The 16,659-nt window shown below is 38.8% G+C and overlaps 1 protein-coding gene across 1 annotated transcript; it reads left to right on the top strand.

Annotated features, from left to right (window-relative positions):
* The first annotated feature begins 5,617 nt into the window (after positions 1-5,617).
* On the top strand, positions 5,618-16,467 carry LOC103906263 (histidine-rich glycoprotein). The gene is made up of 7 exons (XM_009288133.1): positions 5,618-5,815; positions 9,581-9,688; positions 10,837-10,924; positions 11,454-11,611; positions 13,364-13,480; positions 14,962-15,048; positions 15,694-16,467. Exons 1-7 carry the CDS (start codon positions 5,618-5,620, stop codon positions 16,465-16,467), a joined length of 1,530 nt encoding a protein of 509 aa, XP_009286408.1.
* Positions 16,468-16,659: the final 192 nt, after the last annotated feature.

Below are 16,659 nucleotides of genomic sequence, written 5' to 3'. Positions count from 1 at the left end.
GATCTGAGATTTGGGTTCAAAGACTTCTATGATTTAAAGATAAATACAAAAAGGGGTGTTTATCTAAGCAGTAACTGTATCTACAGTTCAGATCAGCAAGCGCAGATTCATGGGCATTCCATGGGACTCCGAACGTCCCCCTCTTCCTTCTTCTTCCCCCAGCTTTATATGCTGAGCATGACGTCACATGGTATGGAATATCCCTTTGGTCAGTTTGGGTCAGCTGTCCCAGCTGTGTCCCCTCCCAACTTCTTGTGAACCCCCAGCCTACTCGCTGGTGGGGTGGGGTGAGAGGCAGAAAAGGCCTTGACTCTGTGTCAGCACTGCTCAGCAGTAATGAAAACATCCCTGTGTTATCAACACTGTTTTCAGCATAAACCCAGAACATAGCCCCATACTAGCTACTATAAAGAAAATTAAGTCTACCCCAGCCAAAACCAGCACAAACACACAGAAGCCCTCCATCCAGTCACTGGAGATGAGAAGTGGGTGGATTTTGGCAGATAATTCCCAATTCACTTTTCAATTTCATTTCACAGTTTTTCAACACTTATTGATCTTATAAAATTATATCATCCATTATTAACTTGCTATATGGGCAATGCCCAGCTAAAATCTGGTCTGATGTTTATTTGAGCAAACATTCCAGTTTCACATCAACAATGTTTTTTATCTAGGCACAGATAACCAATGGTCAGTGACCTCCAGGACTGTTGATGGTTTTGCCAGGTATTATCAAGCCTTTATCTCTGAATATAGGTGAGGCATCATGAATGCAAAAAAAAGGGACAGTAACATTCAAAGGGTACAGAATAAGATATGCTGGCTTATTTATGCATACATTGGCTATGCATTTGTTTAGATTTTTCAGCTACCTTTCTCCTACACTCATCCTTGGCCAATCAAAAAGATTTAAAAAAGCAAGGCCCAGACATCAGAGTTCTCAAGATGGCTTTAAAAATCAAGGCTTTTGTAAAATAAGTTAATTATAAATTTTATTTGTCTGACTTCAGAACCTGCCCATTATACACACTTCATGGTTAAACATTTTCTTCTGCATCTCTGAGATCATACATGTTAAGCAGCTGTAATCAGAATATACATATATTATTGTTGTGGTTTAACCCAGCAGGCAGCTAAATACCACACAGCCATCCGCTCACTCCCCCTGCCCCCAGTGGGATTGGGGAGAGAATCGGGGGGAAAAAAAAGTAAAATTTGTGGGTTGAGATAAAGACAGTTTAATAAGACAGAAAAGGAAGGGAAAATAATAATAATAACAATGATAAAAGAATACACAAAATAAGTGATGCACAATGCAATTGCTCACCACCCACCAACTGATGCCCAGCCAGTTCCCGAGCAGCGGTCACCACCACCCGGCCAACTCCCCCCGGTTTATGTACTGAGCATGACGTCACATGGTATGGAATATCCCTTTGGCCAGTTTGGGTCAGCTGTCCTGGCTGTGCCCCCTCCCAGCTTCTCGCTGGCAGGGCACGAGAAGCTGAAAAGTCCTTGACTAGTGTAAGCACTGCTTAGCAACAACTAAAACATCGGTGTATTATCACATTATTCTCATCCTAAATCCGAAACACAGCACTGTACCAGCTACTAGGAAGAAAATTAACTCTATCCCAGCTGAAACCAGGACAATTATTTTGATTTCAAAAGTAGATTTTACCTCCCACTAGATATAATCATAAATACTATACAATCACAACAGTTGCCAATACTTCCCTCATGTTAACCTACTACAACTTATAAGCATGAGTTAGAGCTTAAATTTTAAGAACAGTATAATGCCACAAGCCCTGAAAAAGTCAAATCCCTTGGAACTTCCTCCGACCCCATTCTTAACATCGAATTCCTAACCCCACCTTTTTCCCCAGCCTCTCAAGCTCCTCAGCAAACAGGTCAGTCTTGCAACATATCCTTAAGGTCATCAACTTACAATTAGGGTGTTTTTTTCTAGAAAGCAATTTGCAGCCAAAGACACTGAGGACAAGACAAGGAATACTATCACCCTTTTTATTCCCTATATTAGTTCTTGAGGCCTCCTAAGCAACTAGACTTTTGTAACTATATTGTCAACTTGCTCGCTTGACAGCTGGTCTCCTCCAAATAGCTTTTGAACTTAAGGTCTGTTTGAATGAAATTTGATAGACAAGGTGATGAAGCTTCTAAATGTTTGATAAAAAACTGGTGACTGGTAAAGAAAAATAAGCTGCAGGCAGGGAGGGGAAGCTATAGCTGCAGCTGCTGCTTTGAAGACTATAACCAAAGCAAATTTGTATAACACTGCATTTGCATCAGGGGGCACCCTGTTTACATCCAGCAGATGAAAATGAGACATGAATGAAGACATAATGCATTTACATATTTTTCCATCGTACTCGGGGGCATTTCTGTTAAAAGCGGAGCTACCCCAAAAACTGCAAACCTTTTTTTTTTTCATCAAGGTGTAAAATCGGGCCACCCTGGTCTGAAGCTATGAGGCATCACAGTCTAAAAAAAAGTAAAGAGAAGCTAGCAAAGAATTCTCCTATAAGCAACTGGAGCCACATGTGTCTTTGTTAGCTGTACTGTTGCTTAGGAGCAGAAACAACAGCAGCTGCAGAGCAGTGCAGGCTAAAAGACGGACAAGGTCTTGCTACCTGCGTACTTGACCGAGCTGTGCGATTCGATAATCCCAGCCTGTGAGTGAAGCACTACGGCAGAAGGTAGGGAACAGTCAGCTAGCATAGCAGTTGTCCTCCCAAGAAATCAGAGGTATCTGTAAATAGTTATGGCTATACTTTAGGAAAGGAGTAATTGGTTATTGAATATTAATCTCCTTTATTTGTCAGGTGTCTTTTTCTTTTCCCCCTAGAATAAAGTTCTATTTATTAAGCATTTGATACACTATTTTTCACATGGGGAAGACAAACCACTTTTTGGTGTGTTTTCCCAGATTTCTGGAGAAAGGTTTAGGATGGATGTTTATTACCAACTCCTTAAAGTTTGAATGTGGATCACCTCTTACTGTTGCAAGTCAAGCCTTGGTAAAAGTCATAGACATAAACAAGCTTTTGATAAGCTAGTCAAGAGAAATGCCACGTTTAGATAAATATTCCTATTCCTGACAGCAATCTGTTTATAGAAATAGCTTTATTAAAACAACACGCAAAACTTACAAGCAATAAATATAAAAACAAGATAAGTATTAAATAGATATCAAACTGGGTGAGAAATGATAAAAATACATTATACTGACTCAAGTACAACCAATATTTAATTAACTGCTCTGACTGTGCCTGAAGTGCTTGTCCATGCTGTACTTTAATAATAGAGTCCAATCCTTCTTTTACAAAGAAGTCAAGGACAAAACTCTCTACAGTGGGAACAGAATCTTACTTTTACTTGTGCAGTTAATTTTGCAGGAATTGTACAATTTCTACTGTTTATTCATAGTGTTTCTATTTCATACATAAAAAATACATAAGCCACTGCCAAGAAAATGATCGGTGTCACAATGAACAGCACAGAATAAAAGGAGAAAAAATGAACCAACAATCTGCAAACAATAGACGACTAAGGGAATTATGTTATAAATTACCTAATCTGATGCCTTTCTTCAATATGGCTGCCCATTTGAAAAATTAAACAGTATTGTAAGTAATGAATGGGGGTGCGATTTGGAACACAGCAATGATGTGAATATTATTTTTAACTGATGAGTTGTATTTCAAATGTCTTTGACTATTTACACAACATTTATTTCACCGCTTTTTTCCAATATTCCAGAAGAAATTCTGAATTATTATAATGAAACATTATAAAAACATAAACAAAAGAAATGCCCTACTGCATCAGAACAGTGGTTCACCCAGCCCTGTATTCATCTCTCACAGTGGCAAAAGACAATTGTGGTTAGGAGAAACATATGACCTGCCCCCTTTCTGCAAACCATTCCCCTTGTACTTTTCCAGTACCCAGAATCATTGTACCAGGGATTTAAAAGAGTACTTACCTGCTTAGTCCTTCTAGCATCCACTTAAAGACCCGCCGTCCATGAAATTTTCTAAGCCATTTCTGACCCTGCTGATACTGTCCGCCTCAACATCTTTCTGCGGCAACAAGTTCCAGAAGTTCACTACCCACTGCACGGGGACTATTTTTATGCATTTTAAACTGATTCACACTAGTTTTGAGTGCCCCTGGTTCTCATATTATAAGAGTCTCCATTTAGCTTATCTACTACCAGAGAACTGTTCAGTGTGTCCTGAACTAACTATAAAAGAAAGCCACTGCTTCAGCTCTATGCATTTTAAAATGTGATTTCTTAGACACCAGACATGCTAAAAGTTGGATTTTTTTTAATAAAGATTAATGAAATGGGGTAAGGGTTACCCATTATATTTTCCTAAGTTTCTCAGAAAAATAAGTCAAAGAAAAACATCAAAGTCAAACATGTAAACCCAAGACAATTATACAGCTAGCACCTTTTTCTGTGAGAAGCTGATCTAACCCTTCACACCAACCAGGATTTGGAAAATTTCTCAACTGAATCTGACCTTGTCATTTTGGGCTCACATTGAATTTTTGTATTTTCTTATTCAGAGGTTGAATTTTGTATTTAAACTTCAGCCACTCCTTGACAAACGATTACTGCCTTTTAAGAATGTCTTAAACTATCCTGAATAAAAGATTTTGAATACAATGAGACAACATCTTCTCCTTTCTGCTTAGCAGAGGATATCCTGTGAAAGGTATGAATCTCAGTATGTACTGAATTATTTTAATAAATACAAAAAAATTACCAGCAATTCTCTGAAGAAGCCTATGAAGGCTACTACAGCCAAAGAGCACACAAAACCGCTCAGATTGAGAATGCAAAGGCAGCTTTATGTTAGTTCATGCCATGCCTAGATTACATCAGTATTAAGCCAGTCAGTCCCATTCTGTGTACCAGTCTGAAATGATGTAAAGCTGATAGAAGTCTGCTCTAAATTTTCTGCAGCTGGAAGAGTAGCAGGTACTCACATAGAAGCTATGGACCACCAGCTTGCAAGTGTACCTTGAGCTACATCCCTTTTCCAAATCTGAGTGACATACTTGTTTCCCTTTCACTAGTTCTCTGCCAGATAAGGATCTGTAAAAACAGGGATATGGATATAGCCATCATCTGACCACAAATATTTCAGCATATTTTCAGTTCAACTGTTTTTACAGTAAACAGAAAACCAAGATTGCATAATACCTGCATACATAAACTGGACCTTCTTAATGCCAGGCTCAGCAGCATACTGTTAGAAGCTAAATATTTTTCATAGTAAAACACTACTGCAGAATGCTTGCTTAAAGAATCACAAATATAGTATCTTTGATGGGTAGTCCAGAGACTACCTTCCATAAGGCCTACTTTCCTCAAAATCTGCTCAATCACTATATAATCATTTACCTGCTGTTTGCAAACATTAATCCAGGGTCAAGGTAATGGCCCTGTGACACAACACATATATAAAACCATGCCCTTTTAGCATTCATTTATAACTTCAGTGGGCTACTCTGATTCAAAAGCAGACTACTGGCTTTATCAGAGCTTAGGCAGAAGTGACATAACACCACAAACAAAATGCTGCTTCTAGCTTCAGCTTTTTTTCTAACACTACTGCAGTGCTCTAATGCCCAAAACAAAACAAGCATTACACCTGCAGACTGTAATACTGTTGAAACAGATGCAGGAGTGGCCCTGGATTTGGTCAACAGACATCGCAGAGATGGCTATGTTTTCGGTTTAATCCGTGTTGCTGATGCACAAGAACTACATATAGTAAGTATCAATGTAAAGGCTGATTTACACAAGACTATGATTTTAAAATAATGAGCCAGATCATTAAAAGCTCATGTTTATTGCTTTTAACAGAGCAATGTTGATGTAATTCAATGAATCAGCTCTGATTTACACTATCTCAGTATTCATTTGTGCATGATTTAGTGTATGTAAGCTTTATTTCGAACAATGCTGGATGCCCTTTATTTTCTTGGCCGACAGGATGTTTGCATAAGAGATGCTCTGAACAGCTTTATACAATGCTGGAAATTAATCTGTCCTGTCTCTTGTCAGGTCTCGGATGTTATGTTCAAAATTTATATTTGGAGGGTTTCTTATTCTGCAAATGTCTAACATTAATTAGATCAATGTATCCTGCAAGATAGGTATTTTGTTATTATCTTAATTTTGGAGATAGCTGGATAACTGGAGGGAAGGGAAAAAAGCAGAGGAAGCCAAAGGAGATGAAAATGCCACTCAGCAAAACAGAGGAAGGGCTGGATAGAGAATCCATATCGGTCATTTCCTATTTCCTTCCTATTTCTATTTCTGTTTCCTAGAGAGGATACATAAGCCTTTCTCAATGATTGCCTAAATGCTAAAACAAATAAATAGCAGAAAAAGCAATAGAACAAAAAATTTCTTTAACTAGTAGGCTTTATACAACGCTGGAAATTAATCTGTCCTGTCTTTTGTCAGGTCTCAGATGTTATGTTCAAAATTTATATTTGGAGGGTTTCTTATTCTGCAAATGTCTAACATTAATTAGATCAATGTATCCTGCAAGATAGGTATTTTGTTATTATCTTAATTTTGGAGATAGCTGGATAACTGGAGGGAAGGGAAAAAAGCAGAGGAAGCCAAAGGAGATGAAAATGCCACTCAGCAAAACAGAGGAAGGGCTGGATAGAGAATCCATATCGGTCATTTCCTATTTCCTTCCTATTTCTATTTCTGTTTCCTAGAGAGGATACATAAGCCTTTCTCAATGATTGCCTAAATGCTAAAACAAATAAATAGCAGAAAAAGCAATAGAACAAAAAATTTCTTTAACTAGTAGACAAAAGAGACCAAGGACATGCAGATTTACTAATACACCTGGCTACCTTTTAGCTGCTTGGCTATGAAACTAGAATCCAGGCACACATGCACTGTTTAAGAAGTGTATTACAGACCTCAGTATGGCAACTGAAAAAACAGGCTAGTTTTTGATGGAGCTGCTTAAGACTGCCTGTTAGGACAAGAAAAAGCTCAGAAAGTGACCCAAAGCCCATATTCCTACAGGTCTTCAGGTATACTTTCTTCAGCATTAAGAGATTTAAGCCCTCAAGTCTCCCATCCTTGAAGAATACTGCTGCCATGCAGCTACGTGTGTGCCACCCCTGTGAAGTGGAGCCACTGGGCAGTAAGACATGCAAAATTCATTGGATGAACGAGAAAAACCATAGTTGTTTCTAAAAAGAAAAATCCCAGTGTTTCTACATTTTAACCAATTATTGACTATATAAACTGTAGAACCATAACCTGGAATAGGGACCAGAGCTGAGGATTCACACTTCCAGATGAATGCTATGACCACTAGACTACCATGCTTATGTTTTGCTTTGTCCCCTTAATGAATTTTGCTGTCTCTGCAGTCCAGGGCCACAGCTTCAGCTATCACACAGAATCTAGAAGAACAGAAAAGACCCTTCTATCTCTCTTACTGCTAAAGAATTCTCCCTGTAAGGTCTCTGTACCTTCTCAGACCCAAAGCCACCAGGTGTGGTCTCCTTCATACCGATCATGTACACTATTGCGCAAGAAGTTATGTTGGCTCCACTGCCAAGATGACATTAAAAAAATAATATATATAAAAAAAAAAAGACCAGAACATTATTTTGATTATCTCCATGCAATAGCATGCATCAAGTCTATCACATCAACCCCCTTAGAAACTTAAGCAGAGCAATTCCTAGCAGCTGGATCTCTACTGGGTTTACATGGGAGTTCTAGAAGCATAAGATACTCAAGTATTCACACTAGAACAGTTCTGGGCTTGTGCAGTGCAGAACTCTGGTGCCCAAGATGCTTTTAAAACAACCATGAAGGCACCATATAAGATAATTTTTTTTCCAAGAGCTATCCAGCAGATGAACAGAGGAATTTCCTACTGCATATTTGGATGTAGACACTCAATTTCACCCAAACTCTGCTTTAGGCTTTATTGAATCCAAATGCATCCTGCTGAAGAAAATAAATATTTGCCAGGGATGAACCGGTTTCTCTGGCATTTCACAAGTTTGGATGACAAAGTGAATGTATTTAGTCATTTCAGTTTTAGAGGGCTCCTAGTGAATAGCACATTTTACAAAAGACTATCTTACCTATCTTACGTTGCCATTCAGTGCAATCCCATAAATACAAACCAGAAAAAAATAGTCTTTCTCACTGTCTCTGTTCTCTTCTCTGTCTGCATTGTACTAATATGTTGACTAGCAGCTTGAAATTATTGGGATTTATAAAATAAAATAGAAATACTAACTACCCCTAGGCAGAGAATAATCATGTGGCTAGCAGGCAGGATGGGTGTCCAGGACAACTATATTCTTTTCCTGATTCTGCCATTGAATAACATGTGTCTGTGCAAATCACCTAGCCCCTATTTTAAAAATAGAGACAATGCTAAGACATACGCATACGGCAAAACTAGTGTTTAACATGACACTGGTGGACTCTTACTAATAAAAATATTACACTAGACTGCAGTAACTCTTTCTCAAGGTCTCGTCTATACAGAAACACTCTGAAAAAGGAATCTGAATGGATGAAATTTCATAAAACCTGAGGACACTTATTCAGAGTGAACGGCTTTGCATTATTTTATCTAAATGACAAAATAAAATACGTCTGTGTTCATTCTGAATGTCCGTCCATACAGGGGTTGCATTAAGTTTAAACAATCCATTCCAAATGTGAATTGAGATTCATTTTCCTGCAGAAAAATCCAAAATTGTTTCTGTGGGCCACAGATAATTCTTAACACCACATCCCATTACACTGGCAGCCAAACTCAAATTCTGATTCTCCATCCTATTTGCTCAGGAGACTGAACACACTAGAAGAATTTCAGAGCTAAGGCTCCTGACTTTGTAGGGTTTATTACAGCTTTGTTGCATCACTCCTTGAACAAACAGAGCAGGAAGCAAAGTTCTGAAAGAGTACTTGGTCACTAAGGACATTTGAAATGGATGTAGCTAATAATTGGCTGCCTAGACAACTGATTTCCTAATAGATCAATATGTTCTATGTGAAAATCAGAAAGAGGGAATGGCAACTTTTTAACATTGGCATTTTCCCTACTTGATGGATGCCAGGTTAACAACAGACTCTTCTCACAGGCTCTCAACAAAAGGATAAGAGGCAACAGTTCTAAGTTGCAGGAAGGGAAATTCTGACTAGGTGTAAGGCCAAAAAAAAATCATGGAGAAAGTGATTAAGTACTGGAACGGCCCAGAGAGGTTGTGGAACAACTGCCTTGGTGATATATAGAACTCAGCTGAATCTAACCTTGAAGTTAGCTTTGCCTTGAGCAAGTGGCCAGACAAGATGACCTCCAAAGGTCCCTTCCAGCCTAAACCCTTTCTACGCTTGTCAGCTCAGAAAAACCTTAATAAGGAACTGGGGAAGCTACATTAAAGATTAAACATATCTACTTCAAAAAAAGTTTCTTTCAGACCAAACTTCTTGTACACAAACTCTTTTTTACCTGCACTTCTCTTCCAGGGAAATTCATCAGTCCTCTACTTAACTTTGGATGTACTGGAAACTGAATGCTCTGTATTATCCAGAAGACACTGGGAGTCTTGTGAATACAGTGACACCTATTCCATGGCAAGTAATATGTCAATATTGCATTAACTTGATCTTCATCTGAACTGCCCAGAAATTTCTGTGTCACAAAATCTCTAAGTGAAGACTAGGCTTTAATATGGCTCACTATAAAATAAAGTCTATTGAATTCTAGAGTTGTTAAACATAAGCTAAAGATTTGGAAAAGGGTTCACTCCTCAAATAAGTGCAGCTTTATTTAACTAGTTGTCTCAAAGGAGCTATACTCCGCATTCCACTGCTGGTGGCAGTACTGATGTTTTAAGAATAATTTGCTGACAACGAAAGGGCACTAGAAATTATTTTTTTAAGCATGTTCCTAGTATATTAGCCAGAAATACCAGTGTTATATTTTGTCAGTTTTCGGTCATAGCATTTGTGGTATGACAATATGAAATATTGGTAGTAGGTAACCATATACTCCGCATTCCACTGCTGGTGGCAGTACTGATGTTTTAAGAATAATTTGCTGACAACGAAAGGGCACTAGAAATTATTTTTTTAAGCATGTTCCTAGTATATTAGCCAGAAATACCAGTGTTATATTTTGTCAGTTTTCGGTCATAGCATTTGTGGTATGACAATATGAAATATTGGTAGTGTCAGTACACATGATATGTAGCAATACTTGTCCTTTATTGCTGTGGTCCAGTGATGCAGTCTGGAATGAGAACCACTAGTCCAAAACTTTATTTAAATAGGAGAGTGGTGATACTACCACACAGGACAAAGCACGAAGGCCATGAAGAGAGAAGAAACCACATTTACTCTTTTTATCAAGATGGGGAAAATGAATGGAAGAAAAGGTCCATCCACTTTTTGATAAAGATTTATGTGACCTTGAGTATCTCTGGCATCCTAACTTCCCCTGCTAGCTAGTATTATCCTACTGTAAATAAGTATTAGAATGACTGAGAAGGCTGGTTTAGTTTTCCATTGTCTACTCAGTCATGCAAACTGAGAATTAAAATAAAGGCTCTTGTAGAGGGACTTCCTATTTTATGTGAATACAAATTTTGAGTGGTACCAGATCAAACATTCCATTAATGACCACATCTGTTATTCTTAGAAGTACTGTACATTAGAAGGAGGCATAATTTCTATGATCACCTACATCCAATTAAATCCACGCGTTTTTTTTTCCCTCTCAGGACTTTGGGCAATGTAAGATTATCACATATACAAGCCAGCTGCTGAAGAAACCTCAACTATATGGATTTAATTGTACATTAAGTCCAGGTAAAATAACCACTGTTGTAAGTCAATGCTTACCTCAAACCAGCCCTAGTACCAAATTACAAGTCTGTGCACTACTAGTGTATGGTAACCGTAACAGATTCATTCATCTGCTTGCAATTCATATTTTAGATAATTCAAATGGAATGTTAAGAATGAGTAATAGAATTAAGGTTACCCTATGCTTCTAAAGCAGACTTTATTAATGTCAGATGATATCACCGTTCCAGTCCATCAAAACATGATAACGAATATCAGGAAAAAAGTAAACTTGGAAAGAATGCCTGTTTGGGGTGGTAAGATTCTAAGGTGGAGCTAAAAGATTTATAAGAACATTCATTCATTTTCACAGGTTTGGGGTTTTTTCACGTTACAGGACAAACCCGTATTTGTGGAGTGAGGGATAGGCATTTCACTTTCAAGGAAACGCTTGCATTTCAGTTTCTCATTATGAGTTCACATTAAAGGCACACGCACACTCCCAACAGTATTAATATCCATCGCAATATTAGTAAACTCTCTGTTTTCACAGTTCCTCCTGATTTATTAGAGTGCAAAGATTGTCCTGTGAAAGTTGAAGTCTTAGAAGTCACCGAGCAACATAAAAATACTGCTGCAAAGGCCCTGGAGAAGTTCAACAGTGAGGGTAACCACACAAACTACTTTGACGTGGACAAAGTTGAAAAGATGGTAAGTGGCATTTTGTCCTAGGATTACTTATAAATGACAAAATTTTGTGTGCAGCTCCAAAACCATGGGACTAGAACTCAAACGCTTCTAGGATCAGAACTATTGTTTGTCACCTCTCAGCATAAATCATCTGTTTAAAATTGAAGGTCCTGCTTCTGCAAAGACTTGTTATGAACTTTACTTTAGGCATGCGAAAACAAAAGGATTTCTCATCTGCTAAAAACTATGACAGTGTGATGGCATCCAAAATGTCAGAGCCTTCTTTGTGTGCATATTTTTATTTTGAATGCCTATTTGCCTATCATATCATAACACGCAAGAGTTTATTTGCTACTGACCAGAGTTCTTCAAGATGTACAGTCATGTGTATTTTCACAGTCATACATTCTGTCAACTGAAGTCAGATAATATTTTACTCAGAATATTTAGCACATGGGTACAACACAAAGTGGAACACGCTCAACATCATTTTGACTCTCTGCTGCAGAGCAAAGCAGCACTCTGAGAGCTCTGAAGGACGGGAGGTAAATTTGTATCTGTGCTGTACCTCTTGAAGAACTACTGGCTCTGATAAATAAGTCCTCCATCTTTCAGTGATGTCGACATGAAGACTTATTCTTTGGGTGATTTGAAGTATAACTCTCACATCACCACAATTTCTTGTGGTAGGTACTGGAGACCTTCACTTAAACAGCACAGGATCACTGTGCCAACACATGTGTCAATTCAGGATACCTCTGTAATGAGGTCCTATGGCCCCTGCCATAATACATGTTGATCTTGGAAACTGCCTAAATTATAGCATGCCACCCCCACCTCCCTGCAGCTTTTAATATTGCTCAGAAACTTAACAGTGTTCTACACTGTAGTCCCATGCAGGATATACCTCTACTCCCATTTAGCAAGTGGCTGTTTTCAGATTGCCTGGACTCATGGATTTCTCCCTAAATGCTTTGTCTTCACACTTTGCCGTCTTTAGCTACAGTGACAATTTAGATTGTACCACTGGATTTCAACAGACTGCATAACACTTACTTAGAAACTATGAATTACGATAAAAAAATATACCATAAAGTATGTGCATCCACTTTTAACCGATTTAGTTAAACTAGTGAAACTTGCATGCACACACATGCTATGGACACCTTCAACACAGACTTCAAACAAACTACTACTACAGTCGGAAATTAAAATGAAACACCTCTTTATGGATTTTAATAGGATCACAAAGGCCTTCTCCCATATTCTAAAGGAGTAATGCCTTCTCTATGAATAATGCCACTGACAACAGAGAAAGCAACAATCTCACAGTAACTGGCAGAATTTCATCCCAAACTAACATCAGCACTGTAGTACTATGCACTCCCATCACTGGAAAGGGGTGGTTGCCATCCAGTAGATCTCTGTATTTTCACAGGAGCAGCAGTTCAATTTAGGGAGAAGACTCTAAGGACGCTAATTCTTAAAAACACACACTATAAAAGTAACAGGTTTTATAACATACACATACTAGACAAAGAAATAAAGCAACCATTCCTGGAACTCATAAAGGTGTGAGGCAAGTATGGTATAAACTATCTAATCTATGTTCCTTACTGAATACGCGTATATGTATGAACATTTGAACAGCACAGGTAATAAAAGCATGAGGTAGACCAGATTTTGACAACAATATGAAGTATGGTTGCTTTTAAAAATACAGGACTTTAAATACAGCTTGTTACCACTTCTTGTTTGACCTCTTGGTTTCAGACTGCCTCCCGTGAAGGTCACATTTTAGGATTCTCTATAAAAGAGACCAACTGTACTAAATCCACACAACAGGCAGATCAGGCATTGGAATGTGATTTTCTGGATGACTGGCACGCTGTAAGTAAAGTCTTAGAATGAGAACTGATACAATGGGTGGCACCAGGAAGATCTTCCCACAATATTGGCAAGTGTTTTTATAAGCATGCACCCAAACTCAAAATAAAAAATCCAGCATGTCCAAGTCCAGATCCTAATTTTACAGCTGCTCCTTTTTATTCTATGAGGAGCCAATCTGAACTCTCAAATCTAAATGTAACTGGAGTCTAGCATATTACAGACCTAGAGCTGAGCTTTTCAGTTTGGATCTGGCTTTCACATTCAAATTGTGGCCATTCCCTAGTAAATCATTCATGCTATTTTCATTAAAACTTTTACACTAACATGAGTCATAGATCTTGAAAAAAATACATGTATTATGTCATCCCAGTGAGCCCAGGGTTACTTCTTTTTCCTCTACTGCAGCAGAATGGACAGTGGAATAATTCAGGCTTGTCTGCAGATTACTATTAAAGTACTCTCCTCACCCCACCTTCCCATTACAGTAATAGTCTACACCAAAGAAACAATAGGCAAGATCATAATTTCAGAATAAATTATTCCCCAGAAATGAAATTGAAGGAATGAAATAAAAATATGGAAAAAATAAAACATGTAGAACTTTTGTTTTATCTACACCCATTTTCTCCTCTGCCTCTTTATACTCCAGAAGACTGGAAAAGGTTGTGAATGAACCGGTAGCGGAGCCAAAAGTTCACTAGAATGAAGCACAAGCCAGATGGCTAGAGGTTTTGAATTCTGTTCTCAATGCTGCCACCACTGGTGTGTGTGTGTAAAATGCTATTAACATTTCTAATCATTGATCATAATAGGCTACTAATGGCCCAAACATATATAAAGACAAAGCATCCACTACAGAGAGCATACACAGAACCCCTTACCTGAGTTCTGTGCTCTTTCACATGAGCAATTCCACACACAATGACTGGACAGGAGGTGAAAGTCACAGCAAACAGGATGCTAAGGGATGTAATGCTAAAAGATTACAACAAATTACTTTTCAAAAAATAAATATGGAAGAAAGCTCTACCTTGAGCTTTGTCTGAAACAGCATAGCTACACAGTGTCTGTTTTCGAGGACTTTGAGCAAAACTTCAGAATAGCCCAATCTGAACAGATGTTTGACAAGCAAAGACAAAAAAAAGGAATAAAACTCAGTCACCCACAGGGTACTCATTTTGGAGACATCAGTAGCTGACCAATTTCTTACAGACATCAAAAGAGAAGTAAGATAGAGAGTAGTAACCCTCTAGATGCATATGGCAAAGTGGTCTTCACAGTCAAAAACACTAAAAAATGGCATATATTTTAATCACTGACAAGTATCACTGGTCAGAAAGCTCAGGATCTAGCTAAGTTATGTAAACATACTTAGGTATTGAAGGAACTAGCCTAACTTTTAAAATGTTGAACTTTCAGTAGCTTCTATCAACTCTATCACACGAACCCAGATGTGCATTTTTTTCTTTTCTTTTGCTTAGCACGTGGGATTCTGCAAGGCAAGAATTATCAGTGATCCAGATGAACCTGATGAAACAGATATAAGCTGTGAAATCTACCATCCCTGGGTAGGTACTCACTTACTGAAATGTCTCTGGCTATATCCTCATGCAGGCTACAGCAACCTCACTTAGTCCAGACTGACAGATGATTGCAACGGCTGTTTATGTCCCTTTATTGCCGCCTGGGTGTGATGCAGCATGTCAGGACAGAGTGGCTTTTGACTGCTAGGTCAATCAGAGCATGAATTAGAATTGAGCTGTCCCTACTACTCCCTCCAAAGGTGTCTTCTCTCAGTCGAATCATACTCCTTAGTTAAAGTTAGTAGAGATTGGCAAACAAGTTCAAAGGAATTTCAGAAAGCAAGAGGAGGGGAGATGATCTTTATCATATTTGGTATTCCAGTCTATATTACAACAGCTACTCCAGTGTGGGTTTTATTTTGTTTTGATCCATCACAAATTTTGCTCCGTTGGTTATATCATTTCATTTTGTTATGGTGTAGTATTGCCAGGTGATTTTCAGTAATTTGGCATTTTATCATCTAGTCCTTCTCTTCTATCTTGAAAAAAACACAGTTTTTTTTTCCTTACAGATCACCAGAACTGTAAATGCAAACCTACTAACTCCCACCTCTCTTTCTTTCTCACCACTTTCTTCTGTCTTATTAACATCTCACTTAATATTTCCTCCACTGGTGTTTTTATAAACAGCAGCATGACTATGGGCAAAGATGCAGATATTCAACTCTGGGACAGCCACACAGACATCCCCATCATCATTTTGGTCACAGACATCATCACAGGCATCATCACAGGCATCATCACAGGCATGGATGTCCACCCTCTTCTCAATCCAGACCTGAAGACCCTGAGCATAACCATAGTTTCAATGAAGAACATCAAGACAGCCATGAAGGACCTGCTCCTCCTCCTCCCCCCCACTGTGGACCACATCACCACCTTCACCCTCCACACCATTGTCCTCCACCTCCTCCCCATGGTGGACCACATCACCACCCTCCTCCTCCCCATCGTAGGCCACACTGTCCTCTTCCTCCTCATGGACCACATCACCACCATCCTTCTCCCCATCGTGGACCACATCACCCTCCTCCTCCAGGACACCCTCCTCATCTCTATCATCACTATTACAGACATCACTGCAATAAGACAAACATATCGGGAAAGTCCTTTCCACTCCAAATAACTGGAGCTGTCTATCGCACTCCAGTTCTAAACCATCAGGATTCTCTCACACCTCCTGCTGCAAACTTTCCCGAGCTATCCCAAAGCAACCCTCACTCCTCCAGCCCTGGTGAAGGTATTCCCTTCACTGGCTCAAGTCTAAAGGAGATGCCAGAAGCTCCAGGTTTTCCAGATCACCCTACACAATCAAAGTCATGCCCAGGAAACCCCAAACTTGTTCTTCCAAAAATTTTGTCTTTATTTCCACATAGCTCCATGGCAGAAAATTCTCCTACATGACCTCAGAGAAAGATGTTCCTGGCTTGGGAGTTGCAGGGCCAATGACAGTTGTACAATGAATGAAAACAGCATGTGGAGAAGGGGAAAAAGCATACAATTTCTAGGGAGGAGAAGCACTGAAAATAATGACTAAGACAAGTATTCCAACCTGCCTCTTGATCCCAGCTATCTCAGACTCCACTGTGACTGAAA

The sequence above is a fragment of the Aptenodytes forsteri genome, unplaced genomic scaffold (genome assembly GCF_000699145.1).
Source record: "Aptenodytes forsteri isolate BGI_AS27 unplaced genomic scaffold, ASM69914v1 Scaffold72, whole genome shotgun sequence".
In the NCBI taxonomy this organism is placed as follows: Eukaryota; Metazoa; Chordata; class Aves; order Sphenisciformes; family Spheniscidae; genus Aptenodytes; species Aptenodytes forsteri.
Note: the sequence above shows the minus strand (reverse complement) of the source record. Positions and strands in the feature narration are given on the sequence as shown.